The 20523-nt window shown below is 54.5% G+C and overlaps 2 protein-coding genes across 3 annotated transcripts in view; both read left to right on the top strand.

Annotated features, from left to right (window-relative positions):
- The window catches only part of DPH1 (diphthamide biosynthesis 1), a 35283-nt gene extending 17805 nt beyond the window's left edge, over positions 1-17478 (top strand). For both annotated transcript variants that reach the window (XM_039368253.1, XM_039368252.1), the window contains exons 5-12: positions 77-231; positions 920-1041; positions 6854-6922; positions 10690-10846; positions 11285-11385; positions 11611-11689; positions 11910-12041; positions 16550-17478. In XM_039368253.1, coding sequence (XP_039224187.1) covers positions 77-231; positions 920-1041; positions 6854-6922; positions 10690-10846; positions 11285-11385; positions 11611-11689; positions 11910-12041; positions 16550-16717 — 983 coding nt within the window. In that variant the 3' untranslated portion in view covers positions 16718-17478. The remainder of the gene's footprint in view (positions 1-76; positions 232-919; positions 1042-6853; positions 6923-10689; positions 10847-11284; positions 11386-11610; positions 11690-11909; positions 12042-16549) is intronic.
- A 123-nt stretch (positions 17479-17601) lies between these two features.
- OVCA2 (OVCA2 serine hydrolase domain containing) lies at positions 17602-19990 on the top strand. The gene has a single exon (XM_039368254.1). It carries the CDS (start codon positions 18851-18853, stop codon positions 19700-19702), a length of 852 nt encoding a protein of 283 aa, XP_039224188.1. The 5' UTR covers positions 17602-18850; the 3' UTR covers positions 19703-19990.
- Positions 19991-20523: the final 533 nt, after the last annotated feature.

Genomic DNA, 20523 nt, shown 5'->3' with positions numbered 1-20523 from the left:
TCACTTAGCAACTGAAATTTTGGGCTTGGCTGTGTCGTAGGCCGAGGACTGCTGGTAAATTTGTTTGCTCCCACAGTTCCCATCGACCCCACGCAGGGCCTGAAGATGCTCTACGTGTTTGTGGACATCAAGATCGACACGGCCCACCTCGTCCAGACCCTCCGCTTCAACTTCCCCCCCGGGGCTCAGCTGGCCCTGGTCAGCACCAGCCAGTTCGCCTCCGCGCTGCAGGTGGGTGGAACGGAGCCTGCTGCCCTACCAGTCCTGGGGGGGGGGCTTTGCATGCAGGGGATGCCCCCTGCCTCTTGCAAGCAGGGCATCCAGGAGGTAGCATGGCCCCCTCCCTGGGGGGGAGGGAAGGAAGGAAGGAGCAGCAGGAGAAACTCTTTTGACACACACACCCACCCTTGAAGTAAGGGGGGGGGGAGCTTTGTCTGAGGCCCCTCTCCGGTGGTTGTGGGTCTGCCTTTGCCTCCCACTGTGAGGACAGGAAGATCAGAAGCTCCCTCTTGGCCTATGGCCCCGTTTTTGCCCTCTGGACGGGGGCAGCCTCCCTCCCACGTGTGTGTGAGACACCCTCGGTGCTCTGGAGGACTGACAGGTGTCTGTGCACAACACGGTGTGAACGTAAGGTGCCAGCCACCCATCAGGCCTCCTGGATCCTCAGTGGCCTTTGGGGAGCCTTTTGGAGGCTGGCAAGAGCCCCCTTCCCCCCCCCAGGCCTGTTGCTGTCTAGGATTCAGGAATGAGCAGTCGGGGGTCCCTCAGAGGCCAAACCCCCACTGGGGGTCCCTCCCTTGAGACAACCACCAGGCTGCCAGGGAATCCCTCCGGCTGGCAATGCGCTGGGTTGAGCAACAGGGCTCCTAAATCTCTCTCTGGGTCCCCCACGTCACTCCACGCCCTCCTCCCTCCACAGGCCGCCTCCCGGGAACTCCAGCCTGACTACCGCATCTGGACCCCCCAGTGCAAGCCCCTCTCCCCAGGAGAGCTGCTGGGCTGCACGTCGCCCCGGCTGGCCCAGGAGACGGACGCCATTGTGTGAGTAGAATAGAAGAATAATTTTATTGTCACTTTGAATGTACACTAACCGGCATGCGTTAAAATGGTATTTCTTTGCATACAGCTCTCAGACCCCCTCTGGCTTTTCTGGTAGGCCGGCATCCGGGGTAGGGCACTCAAGAGACCCCCCCCCCCAGTCTCCCCTTGGCACAGAAGAACCACCGGGTCTTTCATTAATAAGAAGGCACAAACATATGTGCCTTCGTTTCAAAAACATTCTCTTTCTCTCAAGCTTTTCCCACATTTGCATCAATAAGCAAAGGATCTTTAAATGTTCTCATTAAACTTCGTAGGTAATGACATTAAAAATAGTTCTCCCAGGGCACTTTCTCCTCATTTGTGCCTTTTGATCCTCTGTGTTTGAATAATGGTTGTACTGCAAAATTGGGAAAACTGCACCAGTGGAAGGGATAATTGCATCCCAGATTGCATAATAGCAGGGGAGCCTGAATTAAATTTTACCTTCATTCCAACTAAGAGGGTAGACCACAGGGGTCTCCAGCCTTGGACTTCAACTCCCAGAATTCCTCAGCCAGCCATAAAGTCCACAAGCATGGCTGGCTGAGGAATTCTGGGAGTTGAAGTCCACCAGTGGTAAAGTTGCTAAGGTTGGAGACCCTTTGGGTAGAACACTCCCAGGAGTCTGGGTCAAATTTGGCTAGAAAACCTTCCAGAGCGGTGGTTCTCAACCTGGGGTCGGGACCCCATTGGGGTCGAACGACCATTTCACGGGGGTCGCCAAACAAGGCTGTCCGCCATTTTTTCCCCCTTTTCTTTGGCTACACCCCTGGCACCCAGTGATGTATAAGTGGTTGGGGGTCACCACAACATGTGGAACTGTATTATGGGGTCGCGGCATTAGAAAGGTTGAGAACCACTGCTCCAGAGGCTCAGCTGTAAATTATTAATTTGTAAAGCTCAGGCTTCTGGTCCTTATGAACAAAAGCTGGGAGCTTTTGGTGCAGTCCTTCTGAACTTCCACCTGAGGCTAGATGGACAGAGTGGCCGTGTCCCTGTCCGTCATTCAGCTGTGCCCTTCCCTGTGCCAGAATCCCAGGGTCAAGAGCCCAGCCCACCCCAAGAAGCAGGAATGGGTTTTTATGGAAAGCTTGGTGGGGGTTCCCTGCTCTGCGCTCAGGCTTAGCCACTCCGGGACCTATCCAGGTGTTTGGGAACGTGGCTGGGCTGGCAAGCTGAGGTTGGAGTTTGAAAAAGGCAGATCATCTGCGGCAGGACAGGAAGCAATGGACGGAAACTAATCAAGGAGAGAAGCAACCTGGAATTAAGGCGAAACTTCCTGACAGTGAGAACAATTAATCACTGTTAATTAAGCGATATCTAAGTCCAGGTCTGTTGCCTGGGAAGGAAGGAAGGAAAATGGATGGAAACGAATCAAGGAGAGAAGCAACATGGAATTAAGGAGAAACTTCCTAACAGTGAGAACAATCAGTGGAACAACTGGCCACCAGAAATCGTGGGCGCTCCATCCCTGGAGGTTTTTAAGAAGAGACTGAACAGCCATTTGTCTGAGATGGTCTGGGGTCTCCTGCTTGAGCAAGGGGCTGGACTAGAAGACCTCCAAGGTCCCTTCCAACTCTGTTATTCTGGGGTGGTGGGTTCTTACACCCGTGGGCCTCTCTGCCAGCCATGGGCTGTGCTCTCTGCGGGCGACAGAGCGAATGGCTGGAGGCCGAAGGATGGATGGATGGCCGGCTTGGATGCTGCAGCCAGCTCCCTTTCCTTAAGGACAGCAAATTAGCCAAGCCTGCAGGCCTAATTATTGGAGCAGGGAAATGCTTAATGTGCTGTGAATGCCGGCCGAAGGGCTGGAGGAGACACAGAGGAGTGCTTGGGGGGGGGGAGGAGAGGCTGGCTGGGGAGGGGGAGCACCTGGTCAGGGAAGGGGGCCCTCTGCCCTGCCCCAGCCCCCCCGCGGGCCTTCTCCCTGCCAGCCCCTGACCTATGGACCACTCTGCCCCCCCCCCTGAAGTTCAGCAGCCCCCCCCCTTCGGCCTTGAAGACCCGGCTTCCCCACAAGAGGATAATCTCACCTGAGAAGTTTGATTTTGCACTAGATTTTTGTTGGTTTTTAATGTTCATGTTTTAATCGGCTTATTTTTATAGTTTTAATATGATTTTATATGTCTTTTCATCTGTGATTGGGAGCTGGCCAGAGTTGATTGAAAGAAGGGCAGCTACAGCAAAGATTTTGATAAAATAAATAAGCCTTTACCTTCCTCTTCATTCAGTTGGTTGGCATTGGTGGGCTTTCTCCCTTCCTTCCTTCCTTCCTTCCTTCCTTCCTTCGTTCGTTCCTTCCTCTTCCTTCCCTTCTTTCCTTCCTGTCATCCTCCCTCTCCTTCCTTCCTTTCTCCCTCCTTCCCTTCCTGTCATCCTCCCTCTCCTTCCTTCTCTTCTCTTCTCCTCTCCTCTCCTCTCCCCCTCCCTCCCTTCTTTCCTCTCTTCCTTCCTCCCTCCCTCTCTCCTTCCTTCCTCCCTCCCTCCCTTCCCTCTCTTCTCTCCCCTCCCTCCCTCCCTCCCTTCCTTCCTCCATCCCTTCCTTCTCTTCCTCTCTCCCTCCCTCCTTTCCTCCCTCCCTCCCTTCCTTCCCTCTCTTCTCTTCCTCTCCCCCTCCCTCCTTCCTCCCTCCCTCCCTCCTCCCTCCCTCCCTCCCTCCCTCCCTTCCTTCCCTCTCTTCTCTTCCTCTCCCCTCCCTCCCTTTCCTCCCTCCCTCCCTTCTTTCCTCCTCCCTCCCTTCTTTTCTTCCTCCCTCTCTTTCCTTCCTTCCTTCCTTCCTTCCTTCCTTCCTTCCTTCCTTCCTTCCTTCCTTTCTTTCTTTCTTTCTTTCTTTCTTTCTTTCTTTCTTTCTTTCTTTCTTTCTTTCTTTCTTTCTTTCTTTCTCAATTTATATAGCTGCCCATCTCACAAGTAAGCAACTTTGGGCAGCATATGACAAACACAGTTAATAAATAGATTAAAAAGTATAAAAACCAAACGAAAAGAAATAATAGACTGAAAGATGTTAACAGTTGTGGAGCCACCTCACTGGTTCACCTGGGACCCCCAGGCCTGCTGGCCTAACCGGGCCTTGAGGGACCCCCAGAAACTCAACAGAGATGATTCCAACCTCCCCCCCCAAAGGGGAGAAGTTCCCAGGGGTGGGGGCCAACCCAGACAAGGTCCGTCTGCGCTCGGGGCTGATAAAGGGACTCGTAGCCTGCCTTCTCTGCTGGATCTGGAGTTTGTCTCCTGCTCCTTCCTGGGACTCTGCATGGCTGAAGGGGGTGAGCCCACCAGGACTGGGGTGCTAAAAGCCCTGGAGATGCTGGGTGGGGCAGGAGAGCTACTGGAGCAGGAGGGCAGACCTTGCAGGTGGGAGACCTGCTGGGAGCTCAGCTCAGGTCAGAGCCACCTGGTTAGCCCCCCCCCTTTCCCCCCAGATGAAGCAAATGCAACTGAGCCACAGGCAGCTTTATCTTCTTGCCCAAAGACGCGTCTCCAGGTCCAGCTGGACTTCTGGCGATGGTCTCGGCAGCGGTTGAGTCGGTGTGCCAGCTGGGATGGTTTTGCACATTCCCAGTCCTGGAAACCCTGGGGGTGCTGCTTCCAGAGACCGGGGTGGGGGACTGTCCACTGGAAGGCAGCTGGGGCAGCCCCCCCCCCCAGGAGGAGCCTTACCCTGTTCTGCCAGGCCGGGCGCTGCCGTCTGCTCTGCCCCAGCTATCAGCCACCTCAGGGCAGCTTTCCCCAAAGGGCCAAATTGTCTCTGATCCTCCAGAACAGTGTTTCTCAACCTTGACCATTTTAAGGCATGTGGACTTCAACTCCCAGAATTCCACAGCCAGCATTGCTGGCTGTGGAATTCTGGGAGTTGAAGTCCACATGCCTTAAAATGGTCAAGGTTGAGAAACACTGCTCCAGAATGTGGCTCTCCCGTTAAGGCCCAAACCTGGTCAGGTTTTCCGTCTGATCCGTTTTCCGAATTCTCACTCCGTTTGGGGAACCAAATGAAGGAGCTGGCAGGGTAATGGCGGACTTGATACTTGAGACCTGGACGCCTCCTGATTAGACATGTTCCCCCCCCCAAACCCAGCACCACCACCCCCTCGTGCTCGGTCCTGCTGCTGCTGCTTTTCGGGGTGTCGCAAAGCCTTCGGAGGTGCTGAGAGGTTCCTTGCTGTCCCTTGGCCCAAGGGGGGGCTTGGTGGGGAGGCTGGTGAGGGTCATCTTGCTGCAAAAGCTGGGTGTTTTGAGGTAGAGCAGGGGAGTCCAGCGATGGCCCCCTGTGGACTTCCACTCCCAGAATCCCCCACCCGTTGAAGGCCGCAGGTCTTAAAGTGGCCAACATCCCTAGTGCAGAAAGAAGGAAAATACTTTTTTTTTCTGTGTCTGTTGGAATTGCCCTCTTAAGCAGCAGCGTGTGTGTCTGTATGTGTGTGTTTGTGTCAGCTGCCCCAGAAATAAGTGGATAAACAGCTGCTTTGTCTTATTTTCCAGTTTATGATTGCTTTTTTTACTAAAGCAATGTGTTTGTTCCATGCAGCTCCCCATTAACGAGGCAAAGGGAGGCCTTGTACATTCATTTACCTGCCTGTGGGTTGAGTTTGCTATGCCTGCCTATCCCCCGCAAGGGAGGAGAAGGATCGGAGTAAATTAGAGATCTACAAAAGCAAACAAAAGCTTTACCAGATCCTCAGGTAGAGCAGGGATCTTGTGCAGGAGTTCAGCACGGTCTTGTGTAGCTGGATGGTGGAATTTGGCCAATCTGGGTGGTCTTGGGGAAGCTAAGCAGGGTCCGATCCAGAGTGTCCTTGGGTAGTGGATCTGGGATGTAGCATATTTGAGGAAGGGGCTTCAATGGCCAGAAGTGAGCCCCACAGAGCCTTGATCTAGGAGAAAACGTTGATGCCCAAGGACAGGAGTAGGCAATCTTGGCTCTTTTATGACTCATGGACTTCAACTCCCAGAATTCCTGAGCTAGCATAGCTGGCTCAGGAATTCTGAGAGTTGAAGACCACCAGTGACAAGGAGAACGTGACCCAGGAAACTTCAGGCGTCTGGGTGCAAATACTGTAGTTCATTTTTAAAAAAGGATAAAGGTTTCCCCCTGTCTACCTCCAGGGGGTGCTGCTCACCCCCCTTTCTTAGCTGGGGGAGGGCCACGGTTGTTCTGGGGCCTGAAGATGCTTCCGTGGTCTCACGTGGCCAGCATGTCTGCGTGCTAAGGCACGCAGAACATGGTTGCCTTCCCACCGAAGGGGTGCCTATTTATCTATAGGGAGTCCTCGACTTACAACCACAGTTCAGCCCAACATTTCTGTCGCTATGTAAGACGGTCCTTAAGTGGGTTTTGTCCCAGTTTACGACTTTTCTTGCCAGAGTGAATTACTGCAGTTGTTCAGTTAGCGACACGGTTGTTAAGTGGATCTGCTTTCCCCCATTGACTTTGCTGGTCAGAAGGTGGCAAAGGGGATGGCATGACCCCCCCCCCCGCAGGATGCTGCGGCCGTCATAAATATGAGTCCGCTGCCAAGCATCTGGGGGATGCTGCAGTGGTCGTAAAGTCTGGAAAACACATCACTTTGTTCAGTGCTTTGAATGGTCACTAAATGGAACTGTTGTAAGTTGAGGACTGCCTGTATTTCCATTTGCATGCTTTTGGACTGCTGGGGTGGCAAAGGATTCATAACCCACCCACCCTTTTTGCAAGGCTCCCCCTGGTTCTTGGCCCCTACAAAGATTCCTTCCCACTCGCCCCCCCCATTTTGCTGACCTCCCCTCTCCTTTGCAGCTACCTGGGAGACGGGCGCTTCCACTTGGAGTCCATCATGATCGCCAACCCTGGCATTCCCGCCTACAGGTATGTTCACAGCCGGGAGAGGGTGGGGCCAGACAGTCCAGAGGGTTTCCCCTCGGAAGCCAGCCCGCTCGGGGCCTGGACTGCCCTCTGGCGCACCCCCACCCCATGGGCCGAAGGGATCCCAGGCCACAGGCAGGCTGCGCTGGAGGCCAGCCATGGGGGGGGGGGGACAGAGGGTTCTTCAGTGGGGTGAAGATGAGAGTTGAAAGGGAAGCCATGTCTGCTTCCCCCAGGGGCCAAGAGCCCTCCCTGCCCCTCTGGTTTCCCAGTGGAGGGAGGCCCGCTGGGGTGTGCATCTCTGGAACAGACCCAGATGCTTCTGCTGTGTGTGTTGGGGCCACTGATGGACAGGGAGTGGGTGACCCGGGGATCTCAAACAGCGAATGAGGGTCTGTGTCTTGGGTCTCCCACAACAGGGTGGGCAGCGCCTCAGCCACACCCACCCCCCCGGCCTTTCTGACCAGAACTGCCACAGATTGGTGGGATGTTTTCCTGTCCTGGGGAGCAAGAAATGGGATCTTTCGAAAACAGTAGCCCAGGGAGGCGCTAAAAGAGGCTTCCCATGAAAACACGGAGCCTTCTTTGGGGTCCTGGGGGCAGTTCTGGGGACCGCCTCCCAGACAGGACAGGGATGATGGCAGCCGATGCTCAGGAAGGTTGTCAGGATGGTGAACATGCTAGAACAGGAGTCTTCCAACGTGGCCCTTGGATGACTGGTGGACTTCAACTCCCAGAATCCCTCAGCCAGCACGCGTGCCTGGCTGAGGAATTCTGGGAGTTGAAGTCCCCAAGTCATCAAAGGGCCAAGTTGGAAGACCCCTGCCCTAGAAGGATGAGGACTCAGCTACGTTTCACCTGCAGAAAAAAGTCTGAGGCAAGTCAGGTTGACAGTCTTCAATCCTCGGAAGAGCTATTGCTCGGGGGGGTTGTTCTCTGTGGCCCCCGAGAGCAGGAGCAGAAACGGGCCCAACCAAAGGCTCAGCACCGGAAGCAACTAATTTCCTGACTGGGCTGAAGGGGAGACTTCCTTCACTGGAGCCGGGGTCTCCAGTCTTTCTCATTTGGTGGACTGGAGGGACTGGGAGGGGGAAGCATTTTACATGCACGCACAGACACACAAACGGGGCTGCAAGCATGCACAATGCAAATGGGGGGAGGGGTGTTAGCACTCGTGTGACACCCACTAGCCCTGCTGTTTTCTCACTACATGGTGCTGTTTGCTGTTTGCCACACGGTGCTCTATTTGCATAGTGGCAGCGCTAGCTGACCTGCCTGTTCTGTGTCCCAGTGGCCAGTAGGCCACAGCCCAGTAGTGGGCTGTGGCTCATAGGTTGGGGACCCCTGCACTAGAGGACTTCAGACGGACGCTGGATGGTCATCTGCCATTCTAGGACAGGGCATCCAGTTTTGGTCACCATATTTTAAAAAAGATGTTGAGACTCTGGAAAGAGTGCAGAGAAGAGCAGCAAGGATGATTAGGGGACCGGAAGCCAAAACATACAAAGAACAGTTGCAGGAATTGAGTAGGTCTTGTGAAAAGAAGGACTAGGGGTGACAGGATAGCAGGGGTCCAATATCTCAGGAGTTGCCACAAAGAAAAGGGGGGTCCACCTGTTCTCCAAAGCACCAGAAGTCAGGACAAGAAGCAACCGATGGAAACTAATCAAGGCGAGAAGCAACCTGGAACTAAGGAGAAACTTCCTGACAGTGAGGACAATTAACCGGTGGATGCCTTGCTCCCAGAAGTCGTGGGTGCTCCATCACTTCTGGAGGTTTTCAAGAAGAAATTGGACAGCCATCTGTCTGGAATGGCATGGGTTCTCCTGCTTGACCAGGGGCTTGGACTAGAGGACCTCCAAGATCCCTTTCAACTCTATTACTCTTTGGCTGGACTTCAACTCCCAGAATTCCACAGCCAAAAGGGGAATTTAGGACTTGGTCCATGCATCTGAAAGTTGCTGAGGTTGCGAATGCTGCTGGAATGGATCACGCACTGACCCCAGTTTTCCTCTTATCCTGAGAACAGCCGAAAACCGCCCCCCCCCCAGAACCTGGGGAGGAGAGTGACCCAGTTAGGGCCTGATGGGAGCAGGTGATGTGAGGCACTCTTGGTGCAGAGGGACGTTCCTAGCCCGAGGCCTTCAATGGGTCCGACTTTCTCAGCATCTTTTTCAGTGACTTGGGCAAAAAAAATTGAGGAACTGCTTATTAGGCTCGGGCTGACGCAAAAAAATGAGATTGTATTATTTCGAAATAGTTAATTACACGCTGAATGTGGGTTATCAGTGTAATGTAACTGCAAAAAAAATATGCGGTTTTTAAACTGCATTACCGCAAAAAGAGTTTCTGTCCAGCAGAGGCTTTAATTTGGTGACTGCAGGGGCAGCGTCCAGCTCTGTGATTGCAGGCAGGGGCTGTGTCCACCCTCTTCCGCCTTCCTGGCTTTTGTGGCTCGTGGCTCTAAAGCAGTGTTTCCCAAACTTGACAATTTTAAGGCATGTGGACTTCAACTCCCAGAATTCCACAGCCAGCGTTGCTGGCTGTGGAATTCTGGGAGTTGAAGTCCTCATGCCTTAAAATTGTCAAGTTTGGGAAACACTGCTCTAAAGCAACGGTGTTCAACATTGGCAGCCTGAGGACCTGTGGACTTCAATTCCCAGAATTCTTGCTGGCTGGGGAAAGCCTGGGAGTTGAAGTCCACGGGTCTTCAGGCTGCCAACATTGGACACCCCGGTCTAGCTGGCTGGGGAATTCTGGGAGTTGAAGTCCACAAGTCTTATAGTGGCCGATCTTGGACACACACATCCCGCTCTAAAGCTAAGCAGGGTCTGGTGTGTTACTCCTAGCATGGGGGAGTCCTGGGAATCCAGAAGGCCTCTGGAGGAAGGCCGTTGCCAACCTTTCCTGTGTGGCTTCAGGGAAGACGCCATGGAGAGTCTTGAAGGGTCTGTGCAAGGAGTTGTGCTCTGCCTTGGTTGGGCCAGCGTGGCCCGGGGCCAGCTTGGGCACCACCTCAAAGACGGGTTCAGTTAGGAGCCGGTTCCGGAAAGAGCCGTGAGGATGATCCAAGAAGCAGAAGCTGTTCTGAGGGGGCTTGGAGGGCCCCTGGAGGGGGCCCTTGGGAGACAGAGGGCCTTGTGAATGCGGGGCCCGAGATAGATAAAAATGGCAGGCACTGGAAGGGCAGGAATCCTAACCGTGGCCCCTCTGGCCAAGAACCAGCGCCTGGAGGCTTCCAGCCAGGGTTAGCTGCCCTGAGCGAAGGGCTAGTCATGATGACCTCAAGGGTGGCCCTGCCACTCAGTTCCCTTGTCCCAGGGAGCCACGGGTAGTCCTCGACTTGCAACCACAACGGAGCCCAAAAGTTCTGTCGGTAAGCGAGAGAACCGTTCAGTGAGTTTTGCCCCATTGTACGACCTTTCTTGCCACCGTTGTTAAACGAACAACTGCAGTCGTTAGTAACACAGTTGTTAAGTGAATCTGGCTTCCACGGTGACTTTGCTGGTCAGGAGGTGGCAAAAGGGGATCACACGACCCCTGCGACCGTCGTAAAATGTGAGTCGGTGGCCAAGCGTCTGAATTTTGATCACATGACCCTGGGAATACGACAACAGTCATAAGTGTGAAAATCGGCCATAAGTCACTTTTTTCTGTGCCGTCTTTACAAGAACTGTTGTACTCACACTCCTGACCTTGGGCCAGGCCTTGGGGAATCCAGGGCTTGGCTGCTGCCCACTCAGGGCCCCCTCCTTGCGCTCCTCCCTCAGGTACGATCCGTACAGCAAGGCCTTCTCCCAGGAGCTGTACGCCCATGAGCGCATGCAGCAGTCACGGAAGGCGGCCATCCGCCGGGCGGCCTGTGCCCACAAGTGGGGCCTCATCCTGGGCACCCTGGGCCGGCAGGGGTCTCTGGCCATCCTGCAGGTGAGTCGTCTGGCCAGGCCTGGCAGCATCTGGAGCTGCTGGACCGGGCAGGGCTGCGCCTGGTGGAGGCGAGGCCCTTGGCTTGGCTGCAGCCTGTGCCGGTTGCTCCCTGGGCTCCGGGAGCCTTCACCCCTTCGGCCTTCCCTGCTTCAGAAGGGGGGGCTGGGTGGGGAGGCAGCCCGAGTTGGGATCCCGTCCTGGAAGACCCCCGGGAGGCCGCCAGGGCAGGTCCCAGCGAGGAAGCGCTCGGCCAGGTGAGCTGGGCAGGTCCCCCTAGAGCGAGGGCAAGGAGCTCCCCCTCTCCTGCTCGCCCCCCTTCATTTGGGGAAAGCCTTGTGGGACTCTCTCCTTCTGGCAAGTGGCCCCCACCGCGAAGCTCCCCGCCCAAGGAGGCGGCAGCGAGGGTCCCCAGAGTCAGCCCCCTCTGCTTTTTTGCAGCACCTGGAGTCGAGCCTGCAGGCGGCAGGGCGTCCCTACGTCCGGCTTCTCCTCTCGGAGATCTTCCCCAGCAAACTGCAGCTGTTTCCAGATGTTGAGGCGTGAGTGCTGGAAGGCTCTCCTCATATTTGTTTGCCCTTGGCTACACTGGGGGGCAGTCAGGAGGGAGAATCCCAGGCTATTGGGGGGGGGTGTCTTTATTTTCTTAAATACACTGAGATTGCCCAGTTCCATTGGGGTAAGGGGGGGGGGAGGAACTGGACCAGGTCTGTCCTGCAGGTGAAAGTTGCGCATCCCACCCACCCCCATTTTCTTTCTCCACACAGCTGGGTGCAGGTAGCATGCCCCCGCCTCTCCATAGACTGGGGGGAGGCCTTTGAAAAGCCTCTGCTGACGCCTTATGAGGTAAGGGGGGTCATGGTGGCTGGGAGACAGGGAGGGCGGGGAAGGAACTGGAAAGGGTTCAAGGCAGCCTGGGACCCCCCCCCCAAGGGCTGGATGTTAATGGCCAGGTGCAGTTTATGTAGAGGAGGGGGATGCGCCACCAGCCTCTTCTGCCCCCCCCCCCAGGTGGGGAAGGCTGATGCCAGGATCCTTATTGCTCCCCCCCTGCTCCTCCCCCCAGGCTGCGGTGGCTCTGCAGCAGATCCAATGGCAGGAGATCTACCCCATGGACTTCTACGCCGGTCAGTCTCTGGGACCCTGGACGGTGAACCACCCCAGCCACCGGCCCCAGAAGGGGGTCAGGACCAAAGAGGTGAGTCCTGGTCTGGCACACATGCGGAGAATGGGGCATGGCCACTCTGGACACGTGGGCACTCCTGGAGTTCAAAGGGATTGAGAGGCCATGCACGTGAACTTCCCTGCTCAACGTAGGAAGACCGCCTCACCTCTGCCAAGGAGGTGGCCCACTTCTTGTGGCAGCCTGTTCCATGGACTAACAGCCTGTCAGCCAGAAGTGCCTCTTCACCTCAGCTGAGCCTCCTTCCTTGCACTTCTGGCCCTGCTCTCTGGGGCAACAGGCTAAAGCCTCTTCTGGGTCAGGAACCCCCCAAAGCCCCCCCCCCAAATCTACAGACTAAATGTAGCTGGATCCTTTAACTCTTTCCTGGAAGGCCTGGTTCCCAGATCCTCTGCCCTCTTAGTGGGCCTTCTCTCCGTCTGCTCCAGTTTGTCCAGTTTGAACCCAGAACCATCCCCCAAATAGGATCTGGTTGGGGGGAGGACAATTATCTCCTATGAACACGGTCCCATTTATACCCCCCAGGATAGCATTGGCCTTTTCAGCAGGTGTGTCACACCGCAGGCTCAAGATGACCTTGTGGCCAGTCAGGGCAGCCACATCCTGCTTCAAAGGGAGGGGGGCTTCCTTCCACCACCCAAAATGTGTGTGTGTTACAGGGACTGGGGAGGGGGGAGTTTCTTCCACTACACATGTGATCTCATAATTTATTGACAATTAATAGCATGCCCTCCTTCGCCCAATTCTTTTTTGGGTAAATGGAAAAATAATAATAATAGAAATAAATAATAATAATAATAATAATAATAATAATAATAATAATAATAATAATAATAATAATAAAAATAATAATACATGAAAAAAATAGCTGGGAAAGCAGATAATAATAAAACCTGGCAATGGCTAAGAGCAGGAAAATTGAAGAAAGAGACCGAGGGACTAATTCTGGCTGCACAAGACCAAGCCTTAAGGACAATGCATACAAAGTCAAAATTGAGAAGACAGCAACAGACAGTAAGTGCCGCTTATGCAAAGAAGCTGAAGAAACAGTGGACCACTTGGTAAGCTGTTGCAAGAAGATTGCACAGACTGATTACAAGCAGCGGCATGACAAAGTAGCAACGATGGTGCATTGGAAGATCTGCAAAAAATATCATTTGCCTGTAAGCAAAAACTGGTGGGACCATAAAATAGAGAAAGTCATAGAAAATGATAAAATTAAACTGCTCTGGGACTTCAGAATTCAGACAGACAAGCACCTGCAACATAACACCCCAGACTTAACAATTGTCGATAAGAAAGACAAAAAAGTCTGGATAGTGGACGTGGCAGTGCCTGGAGACAGCAGAATAGACGAGAAAGAACTGGAGAAGATAACAAAATACAAAGACCTACAAATAGAAATAGAAAGACTGTGGCAAAGCAAGCAAGGGTAGTACCAATAGTAATAGGCGCCTTGGGTGCAATCCCAAAACAACTGGAGCACCACTTGAACACCATTGGCATTGACAAATTCGCTATTAGTCAATTGCAAAAGGCGGCCTTACTAGGAACTGCTTCCATCCTGCGACGATACCTGTAATACCATCAAACATCCACAGCTGCCTATCCCAGGTCCTGGGTAAGGACTCGATAGGTAGACAAAATGCCAAATCCAGTCTGAACATCTGGCTGACTGTGCGATGATCGATAATAATATAGTAATAGTAATATAGTAATAGTAAGGTTCTACATTTAGGCAAGAAAAACCAAATGCACAGGTATAGTATAGGGGGTACCTTGCTCAATAGTAGTAACTATGAGAGGGACCTCGGAGTCCTAGTGGACAATCACCTAAATAGGAGCCAGCCGTGTGCTGCAGCTGCCAAAAAGGCCAACACAGTGCTAGGCTGCATGAACAGAGGGAGAGAATCAAGATCACGTGAAGTATTAATACCACTTTACAATGCCTTGGTAAGGCCACACTTGGAATACGGCATCCAGTTTTGGTCACCACGATGTCAAAAAGATGTACAGAGTACAGAGAGAAAGAGTACAGAGAAGAACAACAAAGATGATTAGGGGACTGGAGGCTAAAGCATATAAGGAAAGGTTGCTAGAATTGGGTATATCTAGTTTAATGAAGAGAAGGACAAGGGGGGACAGGATAGCAGTGTTCCAATATCTCAGGGGCTGCCCCAAAGAAGAGGCAGTCAAGCTAGTCTTCAAAATGCCTGAAGGCAAGACAAGAAGCAATGGGTGGAAACTAATCAAGAAGAAAAGCAACCTAGAACTAAGGAGAAACTTCCTGACAGTGAGAACAATTAACCAGTGGAACAACCTGCCTCCAGAAGCGGTGAATGCTCCAACACTGGAAGTTTTTAAGAAAAGACTGGATAGCCATTTGTCTGAAATGGTATAGGGTTTTCTGCCTGAGCAGGGCATTGGACTAGATGACCTCCAAGGTCCCTTCCAACTTTATTATTATTGTTATTAATAGTAATAGTAATACAACAATAACAATAATAGTAATTTTTTAAAATATCACTTAAATATTTTGCCATCTCTCAAGAGGTAATTTTTTAAATCTCTTGATCAAAGTATGAGAAGTCAGAGTCTGAACTAGGCATTGTACTTTGGACACGTCTGCCTTTATTTCATCTAGTACAGAGGGAAAATATTTCAGAAAATCATTGATCAGTTCAGACAGCCACCACACAAGATGGGCTGCGCTGTAGCTACCCTAATAGCATTAATTGCTTAATGACCTGTGCAGGTCATTTGATGGGCACTGGGTTCCCCAGCGGGAGACCCCCACGTCCTGCTAGCCTCACTGACTCATTAAAGCCAGGTGTCTCAACCCCAGCAGCAATAAGTCAGGTAGACTTAGGGCTGGCTGGGGAATTCTGGGAATTGAAGTCCACAGGTCTTAAAGTTGCCAAGGTTGGAGATCACCCATTTCACCATTAGGGAACTGGGGTAAAGATTGGCAGGTTGTGCTCCTTTCAGCTTGGGATGCAATTTAATTGGGTGTTGCTGAGATTTTGCCTGCCATCGTTTGGAAATGGGCTACAGCGCAGGGGGGGGGGGATTGCTAAGCTTCTTACACACACACAGGCACACACAAATGCACACATCCTGCAGCCTCTCGGTAGGGCTATTTGGGAAGGCCTGTCTAGCATGCCTCTCTCCCTGGGTGCTGCTGAGCCATTTTAGCGTCTCCTCCAGAAGACTCTTAGGCGCGTTTTGAAAGTTTGTTCAGAAGAGACGCGGATTGTGTCTAGGAAGAGCTTCAGCAATATGCCAGCCTGTTACTGGCATTGACTGGCAGCTGTTTTCTCTCCTGGGGCTGGGTGGGAGAGGAAACGCAGCGGGGGGAGGGGATCTGCCTAGCTCTGTTGTGGAATTGCCTCACCTTCCAGCTGTCCAGGCAGGTGAGCTTTAAGCAACTGAGCTGACAACCCACTAGATTCTTCTCCCGATTCAGAATCCGCCCGGGTTATTCTGCCCCAAATGCAGATCAGAGGAGGCCTCTTCATTTGCTCAGGGCAGCTTACCTGTGCCCTCCCCGGAGGACTGTGCTTAAGGCTGCCTTTCAGAGGGGGCTCCTTGCCTGGACCATGGGGTGGCACACCCAGCAGAGAAGGCCTTGCGTTGATCCGGGCCTAGGTGATGACCACAGCCGTTCTACCAAGAATGGAAGGAAAGGAAGAGCAGAGACATTGGGGCAGGGGTAGGCAACTTGGCTCTTTTATGACTTGTGGACTTCAATTCCTAGAATTCCTGAGCCAGCATGGGGGAACTATGGCCCCTTCATGACTTGTGGACTTCAACTCCCAGAATTCCTGAGCCAGCATGGGGGAAACTTTGGCCCCTTCATGACTTGTGGACTTCAACTCCCAGAATTCCTGAGCCAGCATGGGGGAAACTTTGGCCCCTTCATGACTTGTGGACTTCAACTCCCAGAATTCCTGAGCCAGCATGGGAGAACTATGGCCCTTGATGACTGGTGGACTTCAACTCCCAGAATTCCTGAGCCAGCATGGGGAAACTATGGCCCCCTCATGACTCGTGGACTTCAACTCCCAGAATTCCTGAGCCAACATGGCTCAGTTTAGAAACCTCTCCCTTTCCCCTCAGCAGGGCTGGCTCAGGAATTCTGGGAGTTGAAGTCCACCAGTCATAAAAGAGCCAAGGTTGTCTACCCCTGCATTGGGGCATGCCGTCGGCCAGTGGGGATGGGGGGGGGCAGGAGGCTTTCCCTGGTGATCTCTGCGTTGTGCGCCATGCCCCTTGGCAGTGGCTTCCTGACAAGTGGGCAGCAGATCTGAGCCACTGGCCAAAGGGTGACTGGCGACGGCTTGTTTGGAGAGCACCACTGCACTGGCTGGACGCACAGAGGGGGGTGCAAAATTTCTGGCCCAGATTGATCAGTCATTGCTTCAGCTGCCGCTGGCAGAAGCTCTTGCGAATCCCCCTCTGGTGATGAAGGGGTGTTATGCAAGTGATGGCATGAATCCGTCTTGCGGTTTCCTGCTTTCCAGGTGAAGCTGGCCAAATCCCTCCTCCCATCTGCTGGGAAAGAAGCCCTGAAGAGCTGCTCCTGCCAGCAGGAGGAGGAGGAGAAGGCGTCATCAAACCTTGGAGTGGAGTCAGGAACTGAGATGGGTCCCAGGCTGTGTGTGGAGCAGCAGCAGCAGCAGCAGCAATAGGGGCCGAATTCTGAAGCACAGACATTTTGGGGGGATTCCCCCATCCCTCCCCACGCTCCAGTGGGAAAAAACAACCTGATACCAAACTCCAGCACTTGATCCAGATGGGAGGGTGCTGTGTTCTACTGCCAGCTCTTTGGGAGGCAAGGTTTTTGCCTCCAAGTCCAGTTGCAACCACTGGCATTTGGGGTTCAGCAGCTGGAGAAACAGAAGGAAACGGGGGACCTTGCTGGAGACCCAGGAACTGAATATTTGGACTAATAACACCAATGACCAAGCACAGACACCTGCAGCTGTGGGGAGAGGTGGGCCTGGTGGCAGTGAGCAAAAGAGGGCAGGTGTGTGTTTGGGGGTCCCAGCAATCTGATGGTGCAGGAAGTCCTTATCTCCATCTGTGCTGGTTGATACCAAAGGCAGCCTTGGGTCAAAAGCTCCTGTCTTTTGCTCTGAAGGTTGACAATGCAGTGGTTAAAGTGCTGCACTGCAGGCTGAGTCTGCCCACTGCCGGGAGTTCAATCCTGACCGGCTCAAGGTTGACTCAGCCTTCCATCCTTCCCAGGTCGGTGAAATGAGGACCCAGATTGTTGGGGGAAAGATGCAAATAATGCTGACATTGTAAAACCCGAGAGAGTGCTGTGAAGCATTATGGGGCAGTATACAAGCCAGAATGCTATTGCTATTATTGACATGCCTGAATACTGTCAGAACAAAACTCTGGTGATGCATTGTTAGGGACTTAAAAAGTAACTTGGGAACGATAACCTGGAAATCTCTTGGTTTTTGTCCTCTGGCTTCAGTAGGGAAAGAAATCCGAGCCGGGAGCAGATGCTGTTTGCCAAGAGTGCTTTCTGGAGCAAAAAACATACTTTTTAAAGCGAAAGCCGAGGGATGTTGCCCTCCACTTGATGGCAATTTGCTTTCTCCAGAAGACAGTCCTTTGGCAATCCAGGGTGTGTTTTGGACACAATAGACTGGCAGAGTGCTTGGTTAATATTGATCTGTTTGTGTTATCCCATCCTTGTACCTCTTTGTGCCCAGACACACATTATCTTTTTCCCATTAACTAGATTGGGGCGGGAGTTTTGCGTTGTGGGAGAAGTATTCAGTTTGACCCCAACATGCCCTGGGTTAACTCAACTCCAGCTTAGGTGTAGAGGTTATAGTTAAGGAGTTCCCCTCCAGGCAGCTGAATGTCTGTGGAGATTCCCAGACTGGAGCCGGCAAGCCAGTTTTGAAAAGCCTCAAGCCATGTAAGCTGCAGAGGCCGGTCCAGAAGTCCACAAAGGCACCAAAAATGAACAACCGCAACGAAGCCAACTCCACCCCACCCGGTGACAGTGCCGGAACGGCAAACTGCAGCCATTCCTCCCTTGTTCGAGGAACAGCGGGGGGGGGAGGAGGCCCCCCCTTCGAGAACTGGGAGTGCTTCCTTGGCGTCCTGGTAGTATAGTTTCCCTCCCCCCAAACTGGGTGATTGCAGTGGGGGAGGGAGGCCCAGGGGGCATCACTGCGTGGCCGGACCCTCGCTGGGGACTCCGGCTGCGTTAAGGGGGCTTTGCAAAGGGCAACCGGTGGGCCCGTACTGGGGGGAGGAGGGAGATTGCTGGTCCCTTTCCTCTCTCCGCGCAGAAGGGGCCGGGGGGGGCGCTTCCCCTCCTTTCCCCGGGCTTCGCGGGAGGGGCAGCAAAGCGAGGCGCTGAGCCGGCCTCATCGCCTTTGCAAAGACGGGTGGGGGGAGTCGGCGGTGCACCTCGGAGCCGGGACTGGCCGCCGTCCCCCCTCCAGCATCGCCCCCTGGGGCCTTTCGCGGGGTCGTGGCCGAAGATGCGCGCTTGTTAGAGGGAGAGGCGTTCGCGAGCAGCACAGGGTCCTTCCAAACGACGACCTCCAAGTCCATCATCCTCAGCCGCCCCCATGTCCGGGAAGGGTGGAGCACCAGGACGGGACCGGGGGCGCCAGGTTGCAGAAGCCTCATGCGGTAGAGCGTAGCAGGCGCGGAGAGCGCATGCGTACCCACCGCCTTTCCCTCCCTCCCGCGGACGTCCCATCAGAGAAGAGACGGATTGGCCGCCAGTCTCCTTGCGCGGTTGCCGGGGAGACGATCCTGCCCTCCGATTGGTCGAGCCGGGCGGCATGGCTCCACGGGACTTCCGTTGCGGGACCCGGAAGGAGATGGCGGCGCCGCGCGGCGGGGAGCTGCGGCTTCTGTGTCTCCACGGCTACGGGCAGAGCGCCCGGCGGTTCCGCGCCCGGACCGGCGCGCTGCGGAAGGCCCTGCGGGGACGCGCCGAGCTGCTCTACCTGGACGCGCCGCACCGCCTGCCGGCCCAGCCGGGGGAGCCGGAGGGGGAGGACGCCCCGCGCGGGTGGTGGCTGGAGTCCGGGCCGGGGCCGGCGCCCGAGGCGGAGCCGGAGGAGGCGCTGCGGGCCGTGGCGGCGGCGCTGGCGGAGCTGGGGCCGGTGGACGGGCTGCTGGGCTTCAGCCAGGGCGCGGCGCTGGCCGGGCTGGTGTGCGCGCTGCGGGAGGGGGGCGACGGGCGCTTCCCCTTCCGCTTCGCCCTGCTGGTGGCCGGCTTCCCCGCGGGGGCGGCGGCGGGGGCGCTGCGGGTGCCCAGCCTGCACGTCTTCGGCCAGGCCGACCGCGTCATCCCGGAAGCCGAGAGCCGGGCGCTGGCGTCGCGCTTTGCCCAGCCGGTCCTGCTGGCCCACGAGGGCGGCCACTTCGTCCCCGCCGCTGCCGCGCAGAGGGCCGCCTACCTGGCCTTCCTGCGCCGCTTCGAGGTGCCCGCGGGGCCCGAGCTCAACCCGCCCCGGCCGCCGCCGGTTCCCTCATGCGCGTCGGACTCGGCGCCTTCCCCGCGGGAGCCAGGCCAGAGTCCGGCGGGAGCAGCCTCAAGTCCTTCGGCGGCTGCAGGAGGAGGAGGAGAGCCCCGCACTGGAGCCTTGCAAGACACCGATCCGGACTCTGGCCAAAGCGGTCTATAATAGTCCCCGACTGGAGATTGCGGTGCTGCAATTAAGGGACTTTGGGTACAAGACCCCCCTCCCAGTGGCTGAAGTCGCTCTCGAGACGCCCCCGCCTTTATTTCCCCCCACTTGCTGTTTCAGGCCGGTTCTTCCAAGTTCCAGGCTTGGCTAATAATGGTGGGACTTGCCAGCCACCCAAGTTGCAGATCTGCTTTCCATCTCAGCTCAGGGACAGATTTTAGGATTGGACTGAACCTGAGACCCCTGTCCTGGGATGTTGGACCTTGCCGCCTGTCAGGATGTCTGCAGGAAGAATGGGCAGTTCTACTTTGCTCATCTCAAACACTACAAGATAAATGTCTTCCTCCCAGATGAGAGGCTTGCTGGCTCTGCTGCTGCCTGACTCACAACCGAGATGGTGCAGAGTGCAGAGAAGAGCCACAAAGATGATCAGAGGGCTGGAGGCTGAAACATATAAGGAACAGTTGCTGGAATTGGGTATGTCTAGTCTAATGAAGGACCAGGAGGGACATGATAGCAGCGTTCCAATATCTCAGGGGCTGTCCCAAAGAAGAGGGAGTCAAGCTATTCTCCGAAGTGCCTGAAGGCAGGACAAGAAGCAACGGAGGGAAACTGATCAAGGAGAGAAGCAATCTGGAACTAAGGAGAAATTTCCTGACAGTCAGAACAATTAATCAGTGGAACAACCTGCCTCTAGAAGTTGTGGATGCTCCAACACTGGAAGTTCTTAAGAAGAGATTGGACAGCCGTGGGTGTGAAATGGCATTGGGTTTCCTATCTGAGCAGGGGGTTTTACTAGATGACCTCCAAGGTCCCTT

The sequence above is a fragment of the Crotalus tigris genome, unplaced genomic scaffold, assembly GCF_016545835.1.
Source record: "Crotalus tigris isolate CLP2741 ecotype Arizona unplaced genomic scaffold, ASM1654583v1 scf7180000020724.653033, whole genome shotgun sequence".
Lineage (NCBI taxonomy): Eukaryota > Metazoa > Chordata > Lepidosauria > Squamata > Viperidae > Crotalus > Crotalus tigris.
The sequence above is the reverse complement of the archived record's forward strand: the minus strand, read 5'-3'. Positions and strand labels throughout refer to the sequence as shown.